The 17,347-nt window shown below is 39.6% G+C and overlaps 1 protein-coding gene across 3 annotated transcripts in view; it reads left to right on the plus strand.

The window, feature by feature from the left end:
• DHRS9 (dehydrogenase/reductase 9) overlaps positions 1-17,347 on the plus strand; it is a 52,469-nt gene that overhangs the window by 17,455 nt on the left and 17,667 nt on the right. The window contains exons 2-4 of one of the 3 annotated variants that reach the window (XM_070580080.1): positions 7,540-7,756; positions 8,776-8,892; positions 10,873-11,204. Coding sequence is in view for 1 of the 3 variants with exons in the window: in XM_070580079.1 (XP_070436180.1) it covers positions 16,588-16,601 (14 nt within the window). In the remaining 2 variants the exon portion in view is untranslated. Of the gene's footprint in view, positions 1-7,539; positions 7,757-8,755; positions 8,893-10,872; positions 11,205-16,399; positions 16,602-17,347 lie in introns of those variants that run through there. The other 2 variants (XM_008544318.2, XM_070580079.1) reach the window with 2 other exon arrangements.

Here is a 17,347-nt window from a genome sequence, read left to right on the forward strand (position 1 = left end):
AGATTTTTGTGTTCTAAAACTTCAGGACAATGCATCACACCTTGAAAAGTCTGCACAAAGCATTTAACAAAGGCCCTTTTTTCTAAGTGTACATTTAACCCTAGACCAATTTACTTTGGGGGAGGGGAGAGATTTTATTATCTTTTTTATTAGCACTTGATATTAGCCTCTAGTTTTTATCTCATATGGTGTAGGTTCAGGCAACCTTATTGACTTCCCTTTAGCATGTTTAATTAAGACTGTCTGAAGGGCAGATTTATATGCTGTCTTACAATCAGGCATGCAAAAGGTTTCCTTTCCTCAGTGAGACACAACGTCTATCCCCACAATACAATCCATAATACAATCAGAAAAAAAGAGATACAATCACTTCACATAAAGCCTGTAACTATACCAGTTTTTCTACAAAATTTCATCTGAATTCCATCAACAATTATGCCTCTAATCATAGCTTTCATTAGGACTTTATCAATAGGTCTTTGTGTCATAATTTTGGATAGGGGAAGCATTCCCAGCCAGACATTTTAAAACACACTCAGGCAAAGATGATATAACCTCTTTATATAAAATTAGCTCAAACATTCCAATCTTTATAATCTTAGCAACATTTGCACTTTTACATTTTCTCAATTTAATTGTAACCTGACTCAAGGTCTTAAGGATAGTCTTTTTTATTTATTTTGCATTTCTTTTTTTAATTTGGCCTCTTCATATGCACCAATAAAACAATTATGATGAGAGCTTTCACAATTTTTTCCTCCCAATTTAAATGTTTCCCCAATTTAAATGATCATTGGTCTGGCTACATGGATGAGTAGGATCTTAATAGTGACTCATACCAATAAGCTTAACCATGGACACAAGAGGCATCCCCAAAAGAGATCAAGAAAGTTCACTCCCAAAAATAGTCTAAGAGAGCAAAGGCCATCATTGCACATTAAGCAACAAAGGTTGAGATGACAAAGGCCCCTGATGAAAGCAATTGGCTCCCCTTATGACAAACTCCCCTGAGAGCTGACATAGCTGGACAAAGAGAGTGTGTCTCAGAACCCCAGTCTACTCAACTGGCTGATGAGATGTATGCCAGTGCATGCATCCTCCAGACGGCAGACACCAGAAAGGTCACAAAACCAAGCTCTCAAGACATAGAACAAGACAAAAGAAAAACACCTCATCTTATATGCATATTAACAGCTTTAGCTAAGCCTTTCATCTCTCACAGCCAGATTAATGCCTGAGAGGGAGGTGCCTCATAATTGGGGAATGTATGTGGTTTTAAAGAGTATCTCATCATTGCAAGGACATTTTCTTGTGACTGACTTATCCTTTCACAGGAAACTTCTTGAGGTGGCAAGCACCCTAATGGCTCTTAACTGTTCGACCAGCACCCACCATATTTACAGCCTCTTTGGCTTCCAAGATGCCCTTGGCAATAGCTTTCACCTCAGGCACATATTTCCGGACAACAGGCTTATAGATGCCTGCATCTTGCCCTTTTTATGACAAATGACCAAAAAAAAGACAGACAAGGAGAAAGACTCTCACTGGTAGGAAAAAGGTCAATATACCAAGGAGTACTCAACCCAAATCCTAGGGTCTCTGAGTCCAAGAACATGGTTTCACCAATATTTTCTCCTGCTAATCTAAATTTAGAAAAGGAAAAAAAACTCACCACTCTTGCTTCCTTTGGACCCTGCAAGCAGAGATCTGGGAGACTGATGTGGTAAGAACTCCTACCTCCTGCCAGCTCTTGTCAGGGGTCCAGGATCTCTCAGCTGCAGTGGTACAGGAGCCAACAGTGTCCAGCCAGTGGAATTTTATCCCATCCAAGTCGCCAAACTATAGGAGAAGAAGATAAATCCTTTACCCTCTAGGTCCTTCTGGCTGGCCTATGAAATAAATTGATAGGAGACAAAATAACAGGAGAAAATCAAATAGAGCTTTATAACATGGGGGAAACCCAGGAAAACTGAGCAACTCTCCAAAATGGCTGAGGTCATCACTTTAAATACTATTTTTAGCTAAAAACAAAGGAAGTTGTTGGGGGTAGTGGTTTGGGACTTCAAGGGGGAGGAAGGCAATTTACATGGAGATGGAAATGCAAATGGGCCAACTATAGATAATGTGACCTAAGAGATACATTTTACATTACATTACATTTGTCAACGAAAATAATCCATAACCAATCTATAAATGAAAATTTGGGTGAGTTTATTCTGAGCTTAAATCTGAGGATTATAACCCTGGAGAGTCTTTCCACAAAGGAACAGAGCACTCCAAAGAAGTGGGGGTATACAGGATGGTTATATACCCTCAAAGAGTAAGTTTCACATATGATTGAAATGTCCCTTTTACAATAGTCACGAGGCTGCTCTGTCAGCACAGCGATTGATGGAAACAGCAGATAGGCCTGCTGTCTCAGTGAACCCCGCAGGCTGGCGGGTCCGTTGCCTCGAGCTGGGCGGTCACAGATGAGCGCTGCAATCAGTTCCCAGGCTAAAGAAAGATGCTTAATCTTTAAGAAGATGCCAACGTTGGGAGGGGGAGGGAAGTTGCACCTTTATCTCAAAATGTCTAAGCAGATATACAATGCATGCTCAATGGCCACAGTCAGGCCCTTTTGGAAAAACAAAGTCAGGCCAAATTAGGTTTATACCAAATGGCTTCCTCATATACTCCAATATATCCTATTGCTTGCCATTTTTCTTTGTCACATTACAGTTATTTTGTGGTATTAGCTCCTTCCTGGAACAGGCCCTTCTATTTTAAATTCTCTTATGCAGTTGTGGGGGAGGTCAAAGTTTCTTTCAGAGTCTTTTGTTCTTAAAAATAATCAAGCCAGGGGCTGGCCCAATGGCTGAGTGGTTGAATTCTTGTGCTCTGCTGCAGGCGGCCCAGTGTTTCGTTGGTTCGGATTCTGGGTGCGGACATGGCACTGCTCATCAAGCCACACTGGGGCGGCATCCCACATGCCGCAACTAGAAGGACCCACAACAAAGAATATACAACTATGTACCGGGGGGCTTTGGGAAGAAAAAGAAAAAAAATAAAATCTTTAAAAATAATAATAATAATAATAATCAAGCCAAAGAGACACATTCTGAGGTGGCCAATTCTGATCCCCCACATAGGTAATCTAGAAAGCCATGTGCATGCCCAGGGCAGCATGCATGCTCAGAAAAGACTAGAATAGACTGTAAGTTTTCACTTCTAGTTGATCTTTAGGCTCAGCATAAGCAGGAAGTGATGGCTAATTCAAAGTTGCAAATGGTCTGGCTAAGCATTGAGGAGTGGCCCAACACAGAACCAATCTGTAAAGACCTGGAAACTATTTCCTTTTTTTTTCTTGGCTCCAGCATTTCTGGAAGTATCTATCAAACAACTAGCTGACTACTAAGCTAAAAAAGTAGAGACTTCAGACATCAACAAAGAATACATTTTTTGCAAAAATAGCTTAGAAAAGTCACTAAACAAACAACTACAATTCATGAACTAAGGAGAAGGGAGTAGGGGTCTGGGACTTCAAAGGGGAGAAAGACAATTCACAAGAAGATGGGAAAAGCCAATGTTTGGTAAACAAATGTTTGCCATGCCACACAGAAGCAATGGGACACAGACAAGAATGTGATCACCAGGCCCTGCCGAGCTCCCCGCCCTAGCTTACCACACTTAGCCCTTATCCTTTGTAGTTGTCTCTGGTTATGGACGTCTTTCTGAACCAGGCTCTCTATTTTACAGTTAAGGGAAGGTAAAAACAATTCTTCCTGAGTCTTTCAGGCCTTGATTGTCTTCAGCTCAAAACAGTGTGCATACCAAAGTGGCGTATTCTGGGGGAATGTGTTCTGAATCCTATAGGGGAGCAGAATTTGTCACCCTTAAATACGCCTCTTTGACATAAGGATTATTTTAAAGAAATTGCAGACACAGGAGAAACTCTGAAAGCTGAGTAAAAATTACCCTTTTGTAAGAGACATTTACATTTATAAGGGAAATATCCATTTGTAAGGGTGTCTCACTAGCTGGACCAGGAAGATGGGGAGGGCCAAATCTCTAGAAATTCTTACAGAATGGAGAAAGCAGTGACTTAAATTTGCATAACAACCTTACCCTTGTTTACTGTGCCTTTCCTAGTAACTGCTCATATCTGGCTCCCCACCCCCAACATCCTCTTTTGTCTTTAGCTGAAGACAGTATTTAAGGTGATGGTTTCTACCATTTCAGAGATACTCAGTTCCCCTGAGTCTCTCCCACGTATACATGTTATTGAACTTTTGTTTGTTTCTCTCCTGTTAGTCTGCTTTATGTCAATTTAATTATTAGGCCAGCCAAGGAATCTAGAAGGGGAGAAAGAAAACTTTTCCTCCCACAACCCCTTCTCTGTTTTTGTAAAACAATAAATATAATATATATTGAGACACACAAACACATATCATAGAAAAAAAGACTAAATGTACTCTATATTTTAATAGTGATTAGAAGTATAATGGTATGGATTTTGCAGTAAGACAAATCTTGGTCTGAGTAACCAGGTAAGTAAATTTGATGAATTACTTAACCCCTCTGAGTTGCAATTTTCTCGACTATAAATTAGTTTATAGTCTAACAACTGATAGGGTTGTGAGGATTAAATAAGATAGAGCTTGTTGTCTAGTGCTTGGCAAACTAAATGAAAGTCTGTTAGTCTTGTTCTGATTTGCTAAATAAGGAATCATTTTTCTGTCTTTTCCCCATTTTTCTCTGATGAGACTGCTTTATTTAATAACAAAGCTGACTGAAAAGAATAGTAAAACCATTTCTTGGAATTATTGAGATTTTGTTTAAATGTTAAACAAGGCTCCATACAGATGGAACAGAGTCAAAACCCAAGTTCCACAGCCCCCTATTCAGCAAAGGAAAGGCTCCCCACTAGGGAGCCTGTGGAGAAACCAGCCCCCCTGCATTGAGAAGCTGCCAGTCAGGAAGTACTCCAAGTGCGTTGCAAAGATAAGGCACAGATTTCACCTGGGACATTTACTTAAATGTTTGGTGTTGCACTGAGGGCCACTGATAGCTGGGCAGTTAACCTGTAAGTAGGCCAGATCTACTTTATTGTGGGCCATCTTCTGTGCCTACAGCCAACCAACTTCAACAAGGTGTTGTAATGACGATGTGTCCACCTTTTTGGGGTAGGTTTCATTAACATTGCCATTTCCGGGATGTGATGTTTTGTACTCAAATTAGTTTATAGGCAGTTTGCTTTCGAGCTAGTAACTTATGTTTTAAAATAAACAATCACCAAAAAGCCAAGTTTTACTTAATTGCATTCAAGCAGGACAAGAACATTATATTCAGAAAAGCAAAGAGGCCAATACTATTTCAAAAATGTTGGTCAATATAATAGTGTCAATAAATCTTGCAAACTAAATGAACCCAGTGCATCTAGATGATAAAGATATTTAGGTTTAAAGGCATTAATTGTTTCAAACATTGCAAGCTTGTTGATGGCCAATTCTGTGTTCCATATTATTTGTATTTCCCGTAACACCTGGCAAAGTATTTTGCACAAGAAATACCTGGGGCCTGGTTGGTTTTGTTGACTAATACCCAATACACTTGAATTGACATTTCAGCAATGTTGCCTTGAAAATACAGGCTTGACTCCATAACCATAGAGAAAGCACTTGATGCATTTTGTGAAGCAGCAGTGAGGTATCTTAATCATTATGGCAAAGGAGCAGGGAAAATTTTAAAGCATATTTAGAAGTGCAAAAATCCTACAGCAAAACGACACTTTCCATTAGGTGGGCAGTCTGTTCTTAACAAGATGTTCATCCCAGGCACAGGTTATGAGACCTGAAGGTAATCTCAGCACGTCCTCCTCCTCTATGATGCTTTAATTCAGGAGAACATTGATTACATATATGTATATAACATATATACATATATATAGTTTACTTAATTGTATTGAAGCGGTACAAGAACACTATATTCAGAAAAGCAGAAGGCCAATAGCATTTCAAAAATTTTAATATCTCTCTCCATGTATACATATATGTCAGTCTTTCTTTTTAATTTACTTAAAATTACATTTAAAATTTAATTTCTTTTAAAACTACACACACGTTTGTAAAAAATTTTACTAAATAACAAAGTTTGGTTATATCATGTTTTAAATTTTTTTGTAATAAGATATTTCAAATATACATAAAAGCAGACAGATAGTATCCCGATCTCCCACATACTCGTCACCAGCTCCACCATCAACCCACAGCTAAACCTGGCCCAGCCACACCCTTATCCACTCCTCCCACTCTTGTAGTATTTAGAAACCATTCCCAGACATGATATTATTTCATCCATTAATATTCCAGTAATTAGCCTAAAGGATAAGGACTCTTTTTTAATAACCATAATGCCATCATTACATCTGAGAAATGAACAATAATTACTTAATATAGTCAACTATCAATTATTTAAATTTCCAATTGTCTCATAAACATTGTCATAAGTGGATTTATTGTTTTCAAGTATGTTCCTAAAGAGCACTACTGCCAGAAAAAAAATAAATAAAGTATGTTCCTTTGAATCAGGATTCAAACAAGATCTGCATATTGCAATTGACTACTATACCTTCTAAGCCTCATTTAATTAGTAGATTCCTTCCCCATTTTTGTATGTGTGATCTATTTTTATTGAATAAATCATTTGGCCTTAGAATTCCCACCTTGGTTTGCTGATTAGAACTCCAGGATACAGTTTAACTTGTTCCGCTTTCCCTGTATTTCCTGAAAATTAGTAATTGGATTAAAAGCTTCTATTAGAGTCAAGTTTTTTTGTTTTGGGGGTTTTTTTGGCGGGGGAAAGGGGAGTGCCAGGACTTTTTCCTAGCTGGCATTGTGCTGGATAACACCATTTTCAGTGCAGTCTTTTTTTTCTTTTTTCTGAGGAAGGTTCACCCTGAGCTAACGTCTGTGCCAACCTTCCTCTGTGTTATATGTGCGCTGCTGTCACAGCATGGCTGCCAACAGGTGGTGTAGGTCTGCACCCAGGAACCGAACCCAAGCCACTGAAGCAGAACATGCCAAACTTGACCACTAGGCCATGGGGCCAGCCCCTCAGTGCAGTCTTTTAAAAATGTCTTTTCCTTTTCCTCTTGCCTCATCCTCTCTTTGATTCACCTGCACCACCTATCTACAAGTGACCCATACCAACAACCCACTACCTATCCCTCCACACTTTCTCCATGTTCACTGAAACATCTTTATGCACATGCATACATGTGCATGTCTGCTTTACAAAAATAAGATCATGGAAAACCTTCCAAGCCAAATAGTAGAGCTCTGATTTGTTCTTTTTAATGGCTGCAAAATAATATTCCATGTGCACATCTACCACAATTTACTCAGCCATCCCACTTGGAGCAGCAGTCACTTTGTTCCTGGTTCTTATTGCCATATCTTGTTCATGTATACATATATACTGGCTTTTGTTTTTATAGGATGGATCCCCAGGAGTGGGATTGCTGGGTCAAAAAGTAATATGTATTTTTTATTTTAATAGATGTTTCCAGATAGCTTTCAAAAAATGCTGTCGCTGTTCACATAGCCACCAGCAAAAGATGAGATCGTCCTTTCCACCACAATCTAAAACAGTCTCAAGAAGTGAAAAAATAGTCACAAATGAGAGTCACATGTTGGGAGCCAGCAAGGAACAGGGGTCACTCAAGGGGAGGAAGAAGCTCTAAGGGATTCCTTAATCAGCAGTTGACGAGCTTATGGTGAGTGATTCATCAATGGAAATTCATTCATTTTGTATCTCGTGAGCCTAACACAGGCCTGGCACTGAACAAACAATTCAGAATACCCCCAAACAGTCTGAAGACACTAATCTCTAACTGCTGATAATTATTTCTAACTCTTCTCCATTTCATGGATCCCAGTTGAGTTCTTTCCTACTGCATGGTACTTGCATATACACGCTGTGATGTATCTAGCATCTGCTCTTAATTTCATATGATTCTTTATTTATCTCAGCTAAGATTTGGGGAAAAGTTGTCTTGGATTGGAAGAAACCATTAGGAATTATTCTTAAATCAGGTCAGGTTTTTTTCTTTCAATGTTCTACATGTGATGGTCACACCAAAAGGAGCACCCACTTCCTTCCCTCTGTGAGAGACACATTTTTCTTATTAAGTCTCCACTCTCATTTCTTGAAAATTTCCCTGTTCCCATTGTTTCTGGCCCTTTACCTCCATTATCATCCATCTTCTTTCTTGCTCTATTCGCCTTTCCAGGACAATGATCCCCAATACAATACTCCTCACCCCACCTTTCAAACCAAGACCTCTTGTTTGAGTATGCTAAAAGAGCGTGTGTTATGCAAATTACAAAAGTCTTTTTTCAAAGAATCTACTAAACGTTCCCATGACTCAGTCCCTAACTATTAGTATATCTAAAGATCTTACAGTATAGGAGAACAAAAGATTAGCCCAGCTTCATATTACAGTGGGGAAAGTCAGGAAATGCCAAACGACTAACAAATCTCCTAGTTTTGACCAAGCCTAGCTATGCATTTATGGGCAGTATTTGCAATTAAGCTGATTGCATGTCAAAGGCATTGTTGACGTAGTAAGGGGGAGTTTTATAGTGGAACCAAGAGAGCTGTCTGTAGACAGAGGGAGGAGGCATAAATTACAAAGTCCACTTTTTAAAATGTGAAGTCATGATGCCAATTCATAGTTATTCAGAGAAACACACTCCACTGAAAATAACCTTGGAGAAATGATTGCCTTATTAGGCCAGGAAGGAGGAGGTCAACATGGACACTCCAGAAACAGCCTTGCCCTTGGCACCCCACAAGAGTGACACCAGACATATTCCAGGAGTTGGATCCACCATAGCCTGTAGTGCTGGGGTAAGTGCTTTTCTCCATTCGACTCCCATTTCAGGATTATCTGTGGCTTGGAGCACCCCAGCATGGTGCAGTTGCAAGAAGCCCGATGTATGTCACTTGAGACAGCCTTGAATCTGGATCTTCTCCTTGTGTTTTGGTGTCTGGAAAAGGATAGAGAAGGCACCCTTGAGCAGAAATTGGAGGGAAATATGAGGAACACATGAATTTAGAAGAAAAAGGAGAGTCTCATGTTTAGTGTTTTGTCTATGGCAGTATCTAGCTTAACCCTATTTAATTACCACCCAATGATCAACGTCGAAATTTACATCTGAATGAAATCCACAGTGCAATCTTCTGTTTTAAAAAGGATCTAGGAAAAAAATAGAATAGCAATTTGGTTCTGGATTTTGTACATCACCTTTGATGACCAGAAGTCTAACGTAGGCAGAGTTCTGAACAAATTCGCACTTTTGCACTCATAGGTTACCTTATTAAGGAATGGAATGAAAGAAAATTTAGCACTTAAGATGTGAATTTGAATGCAGATATGCTTACAGTCCAGATAAGGCATTGGTGACAAACGATTCCATTAACTGAACACCTAAATGGGACTGTTTGACGAGGAGAGCAAGTGTTCCAACACTGGTGCCAGGGCTATTGAAACTGAACTCTTACATTGGGTCCACTGGAATTGAGGGATCCAGACACATGGCAAGAATTCTAGTTCTCGATATGCAAATCTGTCAAAACATCTGATTTTTTGAAAAGCCTATTCGGGAAGTTTTAAAAACAGGGCTGCACTACATAAGAGTATTGAATCAGAAAAACTTACTAATGTTACAGCCTTTTCTTTGCCCTTTTCCCTTCTCTGCTCCATGACTGCCCAGGTGCCTATAGCTCTTGCCACCTCTTGGTGACAATAACTTGCTCACAGGAAGGGTCCAACACTAACCATTTATGTCTTTCTTCATGTAGGTTTAAGTCAATGTATTATTTCTCTAAGAGGTTTTCTATTTAATCCTTGACTTGTGGAATGTTAAAGGGGAAGAAGTCTATTTGGCAGCCTAAATCTTTAGCTGAGTAAATTTCAGTCTTAGTTTTTTGTTCTTTCGGAGAAAAAATATCTCTGTTTCATTTCCAGGGTGATAGCAGTGTCTAGACTCTACCTAGACAGACATGTTCATTCATCCAGTCACCCCAGCTAAACCATAATAAACTGTATTTTTCAAAGAAGGAACACAGAAGCCTAGGAAATCTGAGACTTACAGCAGAAAATTGGTATATAAGGAAACTGAAACTAAACAATCAGTGGAGTTCGTATGTGCCTGTCTGTAGTGAGGGTAGGGGGTGCATATTAGCACCATCTCTTCACCCTTGTCACCTGCAGCCTCAATACTTTCCATTGCAGTCCCAGGACATGCCAGGTCAATTGTGACAGATTAGCAGACATTTGGTCCTTTTGGTGTGGACCAAATGTCTTATGGAGTTTGGGACAGGACCAAATGTCTTGCAAGGATTGTGATAAGCTCTGAAACAGACCAACTCTGGGAAGGGAGGGAGCATCCTTTCCTATTCTCAGTGATCTAAGTTCCAGAAACCGCTTCAGTAAGATCTCTTTGTCATACCTTAAAATACAAATTAAGACTCATAAATAAGTCTAAAATCTTGTTTCATTAAATTGTTTTGATCTCCTTGCTCACCAATGTTAAAAAAAAAAGGGGGGAGGTGAAAAGAATCATTAGAGATGGATCCTCCCAGCTACTATCTTAGGAGGGAAGGAGTACTGAATCAGCAGAGGCATGTTAACGGGAAGAAAAATACCTAGTGATCATGAACAACAGTCATAATTTAAAAATTAAATGATTAAAACAATGCACCAGGCAGTTTACAAAATGCGTCCATGTTACATTATTTCTGCTGCTGAATTTGGTCAATTCAGCAAAATTTGGTACAATTTTGATTGTACCCACAGTTAAAGGAATGTTATCGATCATTTTTAAGTCCCTTCTAAAGGTTGCTGAATTTAATCTTGTGAAGATACTGCGATTTCCTTGGAAACACATGACCCACAGCTTCTTGGCTTCTTTAGCCACTGAAGAGATTTAGTCATCACCCAGTGTCACAAGGAGGGTGACTCACAAACTGGGAACCTGAGCACTCCTCACACATATTGGTACTCAAAGCTTGACGGACGGCAGCCCAGGCTCCTCCACCACAAGAGGATCAGCGAGGTCAGGGTGGCTCAACTCTTCCTTCCTCCAGCGCAGCGGGCAGCTTGCAATCGGCCCAGCAAGTCCACAACAGCTTTTGTGTCCCAGTTCATCTTGAATAAGGTAACTGATGACTGAGTTTTGTCATTTATTCCTTCATTTCTTATGTCAAGCTGCCACCTGTCTTTGATTTTCCTCACTCTTACAGAATTAATCAAGTTGTCTTTCATACTGTGGTCAACTGTCACTATAAAAAAATAATCATAATATATTAGAAGGCTGTGATGAGCACTGGGTCCATCTCACCATAGAGGTGATCTCAATGTCACCCAGGACCTTGCCTTGAACTTCCCCAGGTCTCCCTTTGAATGTTCTTTAGCACTAGAGTTACAATTAAATTTACATCTGGTTATTCTCTCTGTGCCTTTTCAACACCATCTGTGAGTCTTATAATTAAAATTGGAAACTGGAGCGGGGAGGGGCTTCAAAGAGAGGAATCTTGGCTGAGTTTCTTTCTGGAACAACAGTTTGGCTACCAACTGTGGGTCTGATCTGTTTGCCCACCTGCTTTACCAATGTTACCAGATGTTAGTTTAGGCAAATGCACACACACACTAAACTGAGTGAGAAAAATGCCTTTTGGGTCAGAAGGAAGCAAAGGAACTGCTCACAGGGCACACTGGGTTCCTGGATACTGGGATGACTGCAATAAACCCGTTTTAGATATTTACTCTCCATTTGATGGTAAAGTGGTTGGTATTTTACCTGAAAGACATTGGATGGCGGACCCAGTCGAACTCTATTCTCACTTTGACTCCCAACACTCAATGGGAAACAGAAAAAGTCAGTTTAGTGGCTTCTCTGCCACTTACCCTGGCAGCCCTTATTAAAGGTTTTATTATTCAAATGGTGCTATGGTGCGTGCTCTCTCTCAGTAAGTTGATCTTTAGCAGTTGGGGAAAAAGTTTAAAAAACCACATTTCTAAACTAAAAATCAATTTAGGGCTGGACAAATAGTTCTGAAGTGTCCCGCTACACTCTTAACTCCAGGATAAGAGTTGTGCTTTATTTATCTTAGTATTCCTTGGCATATATTAGGTTCTCTAAAAATATCCTTGGCTTGATGCTGCATAAAATGAAATTTAAGTGTTGTATCACATTTGTGTTGTATTTTTGAGACTTGAAAAGTGTGTCCAATTTTTAGAACAAATCTCAATGTTTAAATACAAGGAAAACATTATTATCTCATACATTTCAAACGGGAAAAATGGGACTTGTTCTTAAAGCCCTTATAGCAAATGTTAGTATCTTAAGGTACTGTCTTTAAAAACTCAGATCTTTTCTTCTGCCTGAAGATAACTGCTATTGAAACAAATGTACTGAAGCTTAGAACACACTTTCTGCTTCTATATCTAACGTTCTTTCTATAGTCTAAATTTCTTTGAAGCATTGTAACTATAAGCTATAATAATATACAATATATAATCTCTTCCAGTTAGCAATTTTTATTCAGTAACCACGTCTTTAACAATAATTCTTAACCTACCAATACTGTTAGGAAGCATATTGGCAAAATAATAAACCTAGGAGGGACCAGGAGTATTAATTAACAAATTAATAACTATGGTGGTTATGGCAAATTAAAATTACAAAGTTTTGAGAGAAGGCGAAAGAAAATCAGAGATCCTTTTATCCTTAGGACTAAAAATACAAAACGTCAATCTATGAGGGCCTCCCTACTAAAGAGTGCGCTGGCACACCTCTGCTAGGAGTCTGTCTGAGCCCGCAGCGGAGACATACACTCTCCACACCTCACTGTCCCACTATGCAAAGCAGAGTCTGGGTACCAGGGGCCACCTTCCTCCTGCAGGAAGCAGGATTCGAGGGAAAGGTAACTGCTGGAGGAGTTTCTTCACCCCAGTAAGCGAGGAAACCTACCTTCCATGACGATGAATATATTCATCTCAACTATACCAGCAGCAGCATCATAATCATCGTTATTGTTTTAATCAGACCCTCAAAGGAGCATTTGTTGCTTAATGTAAGCCTATTTCTTGTAGAATCCCTTAGCTCCACTTAAAAAATCTTTTTAAATTTTCTGGGTGCCCAAATTGACCATTTTTTCCACAGAAACATAATTCATCAGTCGTATGAATGTGTCATTAGGTCCAAAAGTTCATTTTTCTTAAAGAAAAGCTCAGCAGAAATCTCTAAAAGGCCGCTTGGGTTAAGAAGTAATACAATTTCTTACTTCAATGAAAAGGTAAAAATAAAAAGGAGTTTGGTCTAAGTTAACCAGGTTTACAATATTAAAATGTACGAGGGACATACATGTGCAGACTGCTGTCCACATTAGGAAGCTTGTGCAAGAGAACCTCAAAAAGAAAACATTTTAGAAAGCTATTGCTAAATGCTCTCTAACTGATGTATCTAGATAAACAACTTAGTTGTTGATTCTACTTAGGCCAGGATTGCAACAAATTGAAAGTAGATCAAGATTCTACAAATTCCTTTCAGTCGGTGTGATTAACTAGTTTTGGTGTTGCTTTCTAAAATAAAGCCCCTCATGGAGTTATGTGGGAGGAAAATCAGGTCTTGCAGGAGGAAGTATCAGAAAGAACCCTCCATTTCTTACAAAAATACCTATGACAATGAAACATTAAGATATTACTTTCTGGGTTTTTTTTTAACTGTGTCATTCATTTTCAAAGCTCAGAGAAAGACGAATAAGGGAAGTGAAATCAAAGGATCTCATTTTAGACTTTTTCCTAGGAAAAGAAACTCAGGAAGAGAAAGTTAAAAAAAAAAAGCAGAAGTGAACAAGGACAGTAATCAAGTTGCAATATTTTCTCATAGCTACAAACAGTTACTATTTTTAAGCATTTTGCAGGCAAATGAAAGAGAAAATTAGTTCTCCTTTCTTGGTTCCTTTTGAATCTTTGTGGTATGTTAGAGAAGTTTGAAAAATTATTTTCTGATTGACTGATAATGTGTTAATCTCTTTGCAGTTCTTCCTTTTTTAAAAAAGGAACTGGTTCTTTTTAACAAGTTTAGGAGGTCAAAGATCAAAATTTTTATTTTGTTCACCCTCTGGCAGATGACCTTATGTATGGTAACTACCCTCCTTAGCTCACAGAAATATCTTGACAGGTGAATGACATAAATATTACTTGAACACTTTTCAAAATTTTTTAAAGTTAGGAAGTGTGAATATTGTATTGTTATTATTATTATCCTTTGGGCCTGCTGATTCAGAGGGCTCAGAGACTAATCCAATTATCACCAGGACCCTGGGTTAGAGTGGAGACTTCCTTCTTCTCTCTGTCTCTTTGTTCTTTCCTTCCACGACATTTGTTTACTCACTGCCAAGTATCACACAAGGCACCCACGATGTAGAGAAGTGCCCCATAGCCCAGACCCCCCAGAGCTGAGTGGGAATCTGGGTGGCCATGGAGCCGAGGATTAAAGCATGGATGGTGGGATCAGAGGGGCCTGGAAACAGTCCTCGAAACAGCACCTCAATTGTACCTTGAGCCAATTAACATGCAATTCCAAATTTGGTTCCTCATCTATAAAATGGAGATAATTTCATTATAAGGTTTACATGAGGTAAATATTCATGGATCCTAGTGGAGGACCTAGAATATGGTGCGCACTCAATAAACCATAGCAGAGTAATCTCCTTCCTACTTGACTGGGTCAACTGGGAATCCCAAGGGCCAGGGGTTTTCTAGGAGCATATTGTGAACTTTATTGAGTCAACTGGCCACACCTGAAGGGGCCCCCCAGAGGAGTCTGTAGTGGACCAAACTCAAAATCCTCAGCCAGAATTTAGGCCTCGCAAATGCTGTGAGTGCTAATTTAGTAATTTCTAAATTCACAAGTGGTGTCATACATGAATTTGGCTTTATTCAGTGCCTCCTATCCTCCTATGACAAAAAGACATTTTTTTTCCTAAATCATAGAAATTAATGCTTACAGCAGCAAGATATGAGTAATATTTATAAACAGCAAAACTTTTCTGGTAAGGCTATAAAAAAATAAACTCTCTTCAATGTGGCACTACCAAGGAACCAAATGACTGAGTTCCCAGAGAAAGTAGCTCTGGGGGCTGTGAAGCTCTGGACCCCCAAGACGAGCAAGCTCTACAGCAGTGGTTCTCAACCAGAGGTGATTTTGTCCCCCCGGGGACGTTTGGCAATGTCTGGAGACATTTTTGGTTGTCACAACTGGGGAAGGGGGTTACGGGCATCTAGGGTAGAGGCCAGGGGTGCTGCTAAACATCCTGCAATACACAGGAGGGACCCCGCAACAACGAGTTATCTGGGCCCAAATATCCAAAGTACCAAGGTTGAGAACCCCATGCCTAGATATGAGCAATGCATATAGCAGACTCTCCCAAAGTGAAAGTGATCCTGCCATAATGAGAAGGCTCTTCCAGTGTACCAGGCGTTAAGTCACTTTATTTTATCAGATACTCTCCAACATAGATGCTATGATCTCTGTTTTACAGATAGGAAAATAGAGGCTAAGACAAGATAAGTAATTTGTCCAAAGGCCTTCTGATGATAGAGGAACTGAGAGTGACCCTCTACCTGCCTGATTCTGAGGCCTGGGCTCCTAACCCGTGCCCTATTGTCACGTGTGTGTGTGTGTTTGTCTGGCCTCGGTCCTTGCTTCCCATATTTTTACTAGCAAAGTGGCTAGTGTTTATTTTTGGATTAAGAAAAAATCTCCTTGACCAGTTCAGAGGATGTATATTTAGAATTGCATCCGTTCTCCTGCACGGCAGTGTAGGGGCTGCAGATCTGCTTTCCCTTCCTCTGTTCTGAGCCTGGATGAGCCCGGAGGCTCCTAGGCACTGGGTGCTAAGAGGACTGGTACAGTCAGAGGTGCATCTTGTCTTGAGCCAAGAGATTGTATCCCTTTTAAGCAGTTTGTTGTGAGATAAATTGGGAGACATAGCAGAGAAGCAAACAACCCAAGCAACTAAGGTCGGTGCCGAGTCTCCGAATTGTTGGGTCTGGGAGCCACGTGGAAGTGACCACAGCCAACAGAGCATGGTTGAAGCAGCCCTATTACTGCTGTTACTCATTTACTTCTCAATGATCAATGAACCAATCAGCCATCAATCAGCTTCTGTATACAGGTCATGTTCCCCATGACTCTGACCAAGGGCTGCTGTTCAGAGGTGGCCTCTTGGCTAAAATACTATTAGAGGCCAAAGGTGTGTGTTGGTTTGTGGCTGACTTAGACCAATGACCTAGAGGAATGTGAACCTTAGGGAGTGAAGATGAACCAATATGTTTGGACAATAATATTTGGGGTGAGGGTTTGCAAAACTCTAGGTCAAAAAGTTGACAGTCCCTTAGATTTAGGCTGCAGGCTGGGACACCAGCATCTGAAATGACCCTCAGTCCAGAGGTGTACCTAATGAGGACAACGCATTTTAATGTGAGCCCATTCTCAACAACTGAAACGCTCTTATCTGTCATCACCAGGGAAAATGAGTTTGGCGAGGTAAGGAGGAGGTTGAGGGGGAGATGGAGATGATAAGGAGGGAAGAGGGAGTCTGACTGCTTTGGTTTGAGTTTTTGTTTTTCTCCAGTGGTTGTGAAGGTGAACTTTCCAAAAGAGGAGAAGGCAGGAAACTTGGTGACCAAGCTCACTAGGTTCTGAAGTCCTGGGGTTCTTACCTATTACGTGCGGGGAACCCAAAGCAGTCCAATGAAGTCTTTTCTCTGAAAAAAAATGTTTTATTTTCTCTAGCCAAATTTTTAACTTTTTATTTTGAAGTAATTTCAAAGTTATGAGAAAGTTAAAAGAATAGTATAATCCAGATTCCCCAAGTGTTAACATTTTACCATATTTTCATTCTCATTCTCTCTTTATACACATATATGTGTATTTTTAATATGTTTATTTACATATATGTTATTATTATTTTCTGAACTGTTTGAGAATAAATTGAAGACACGGCACTCCTTAGTAATCTTTAAATCCTTCAATGTGTATTTCCTAAAAAGTAGGAATTTTCTACATAATCATGGTATAACTATCAAAATTGGGAAATTAATATTAATGCAATATTATTTATCAGATCTACAGATCTCACTCAAATTTCACAAGTTGACCTAATAATGTTCTTTCTGGCAAAAGAAAAACAGTGGTTTTCTGGCCCAAGATCACACGCTACATTGAGTTGTCACATCCTTTTAGTCTCCTTTAATCTGGAACAGTTCTCAGTCTTTCTTTTCCTTCATGAC

This window comes from Equus przewalskii, chromosome 17 (genome assembly GCF_037783145.1).
Source record: "Equus przewalskii isolate Varuska chromosome 17, EquPr2, whole genome shotgun sequence".
Lineage (NCBI taxonomy): Eukaryota > Metazoa > Chordata > Mammalia > Perissodactyla > Equidae > Equus > Equus przewalskii.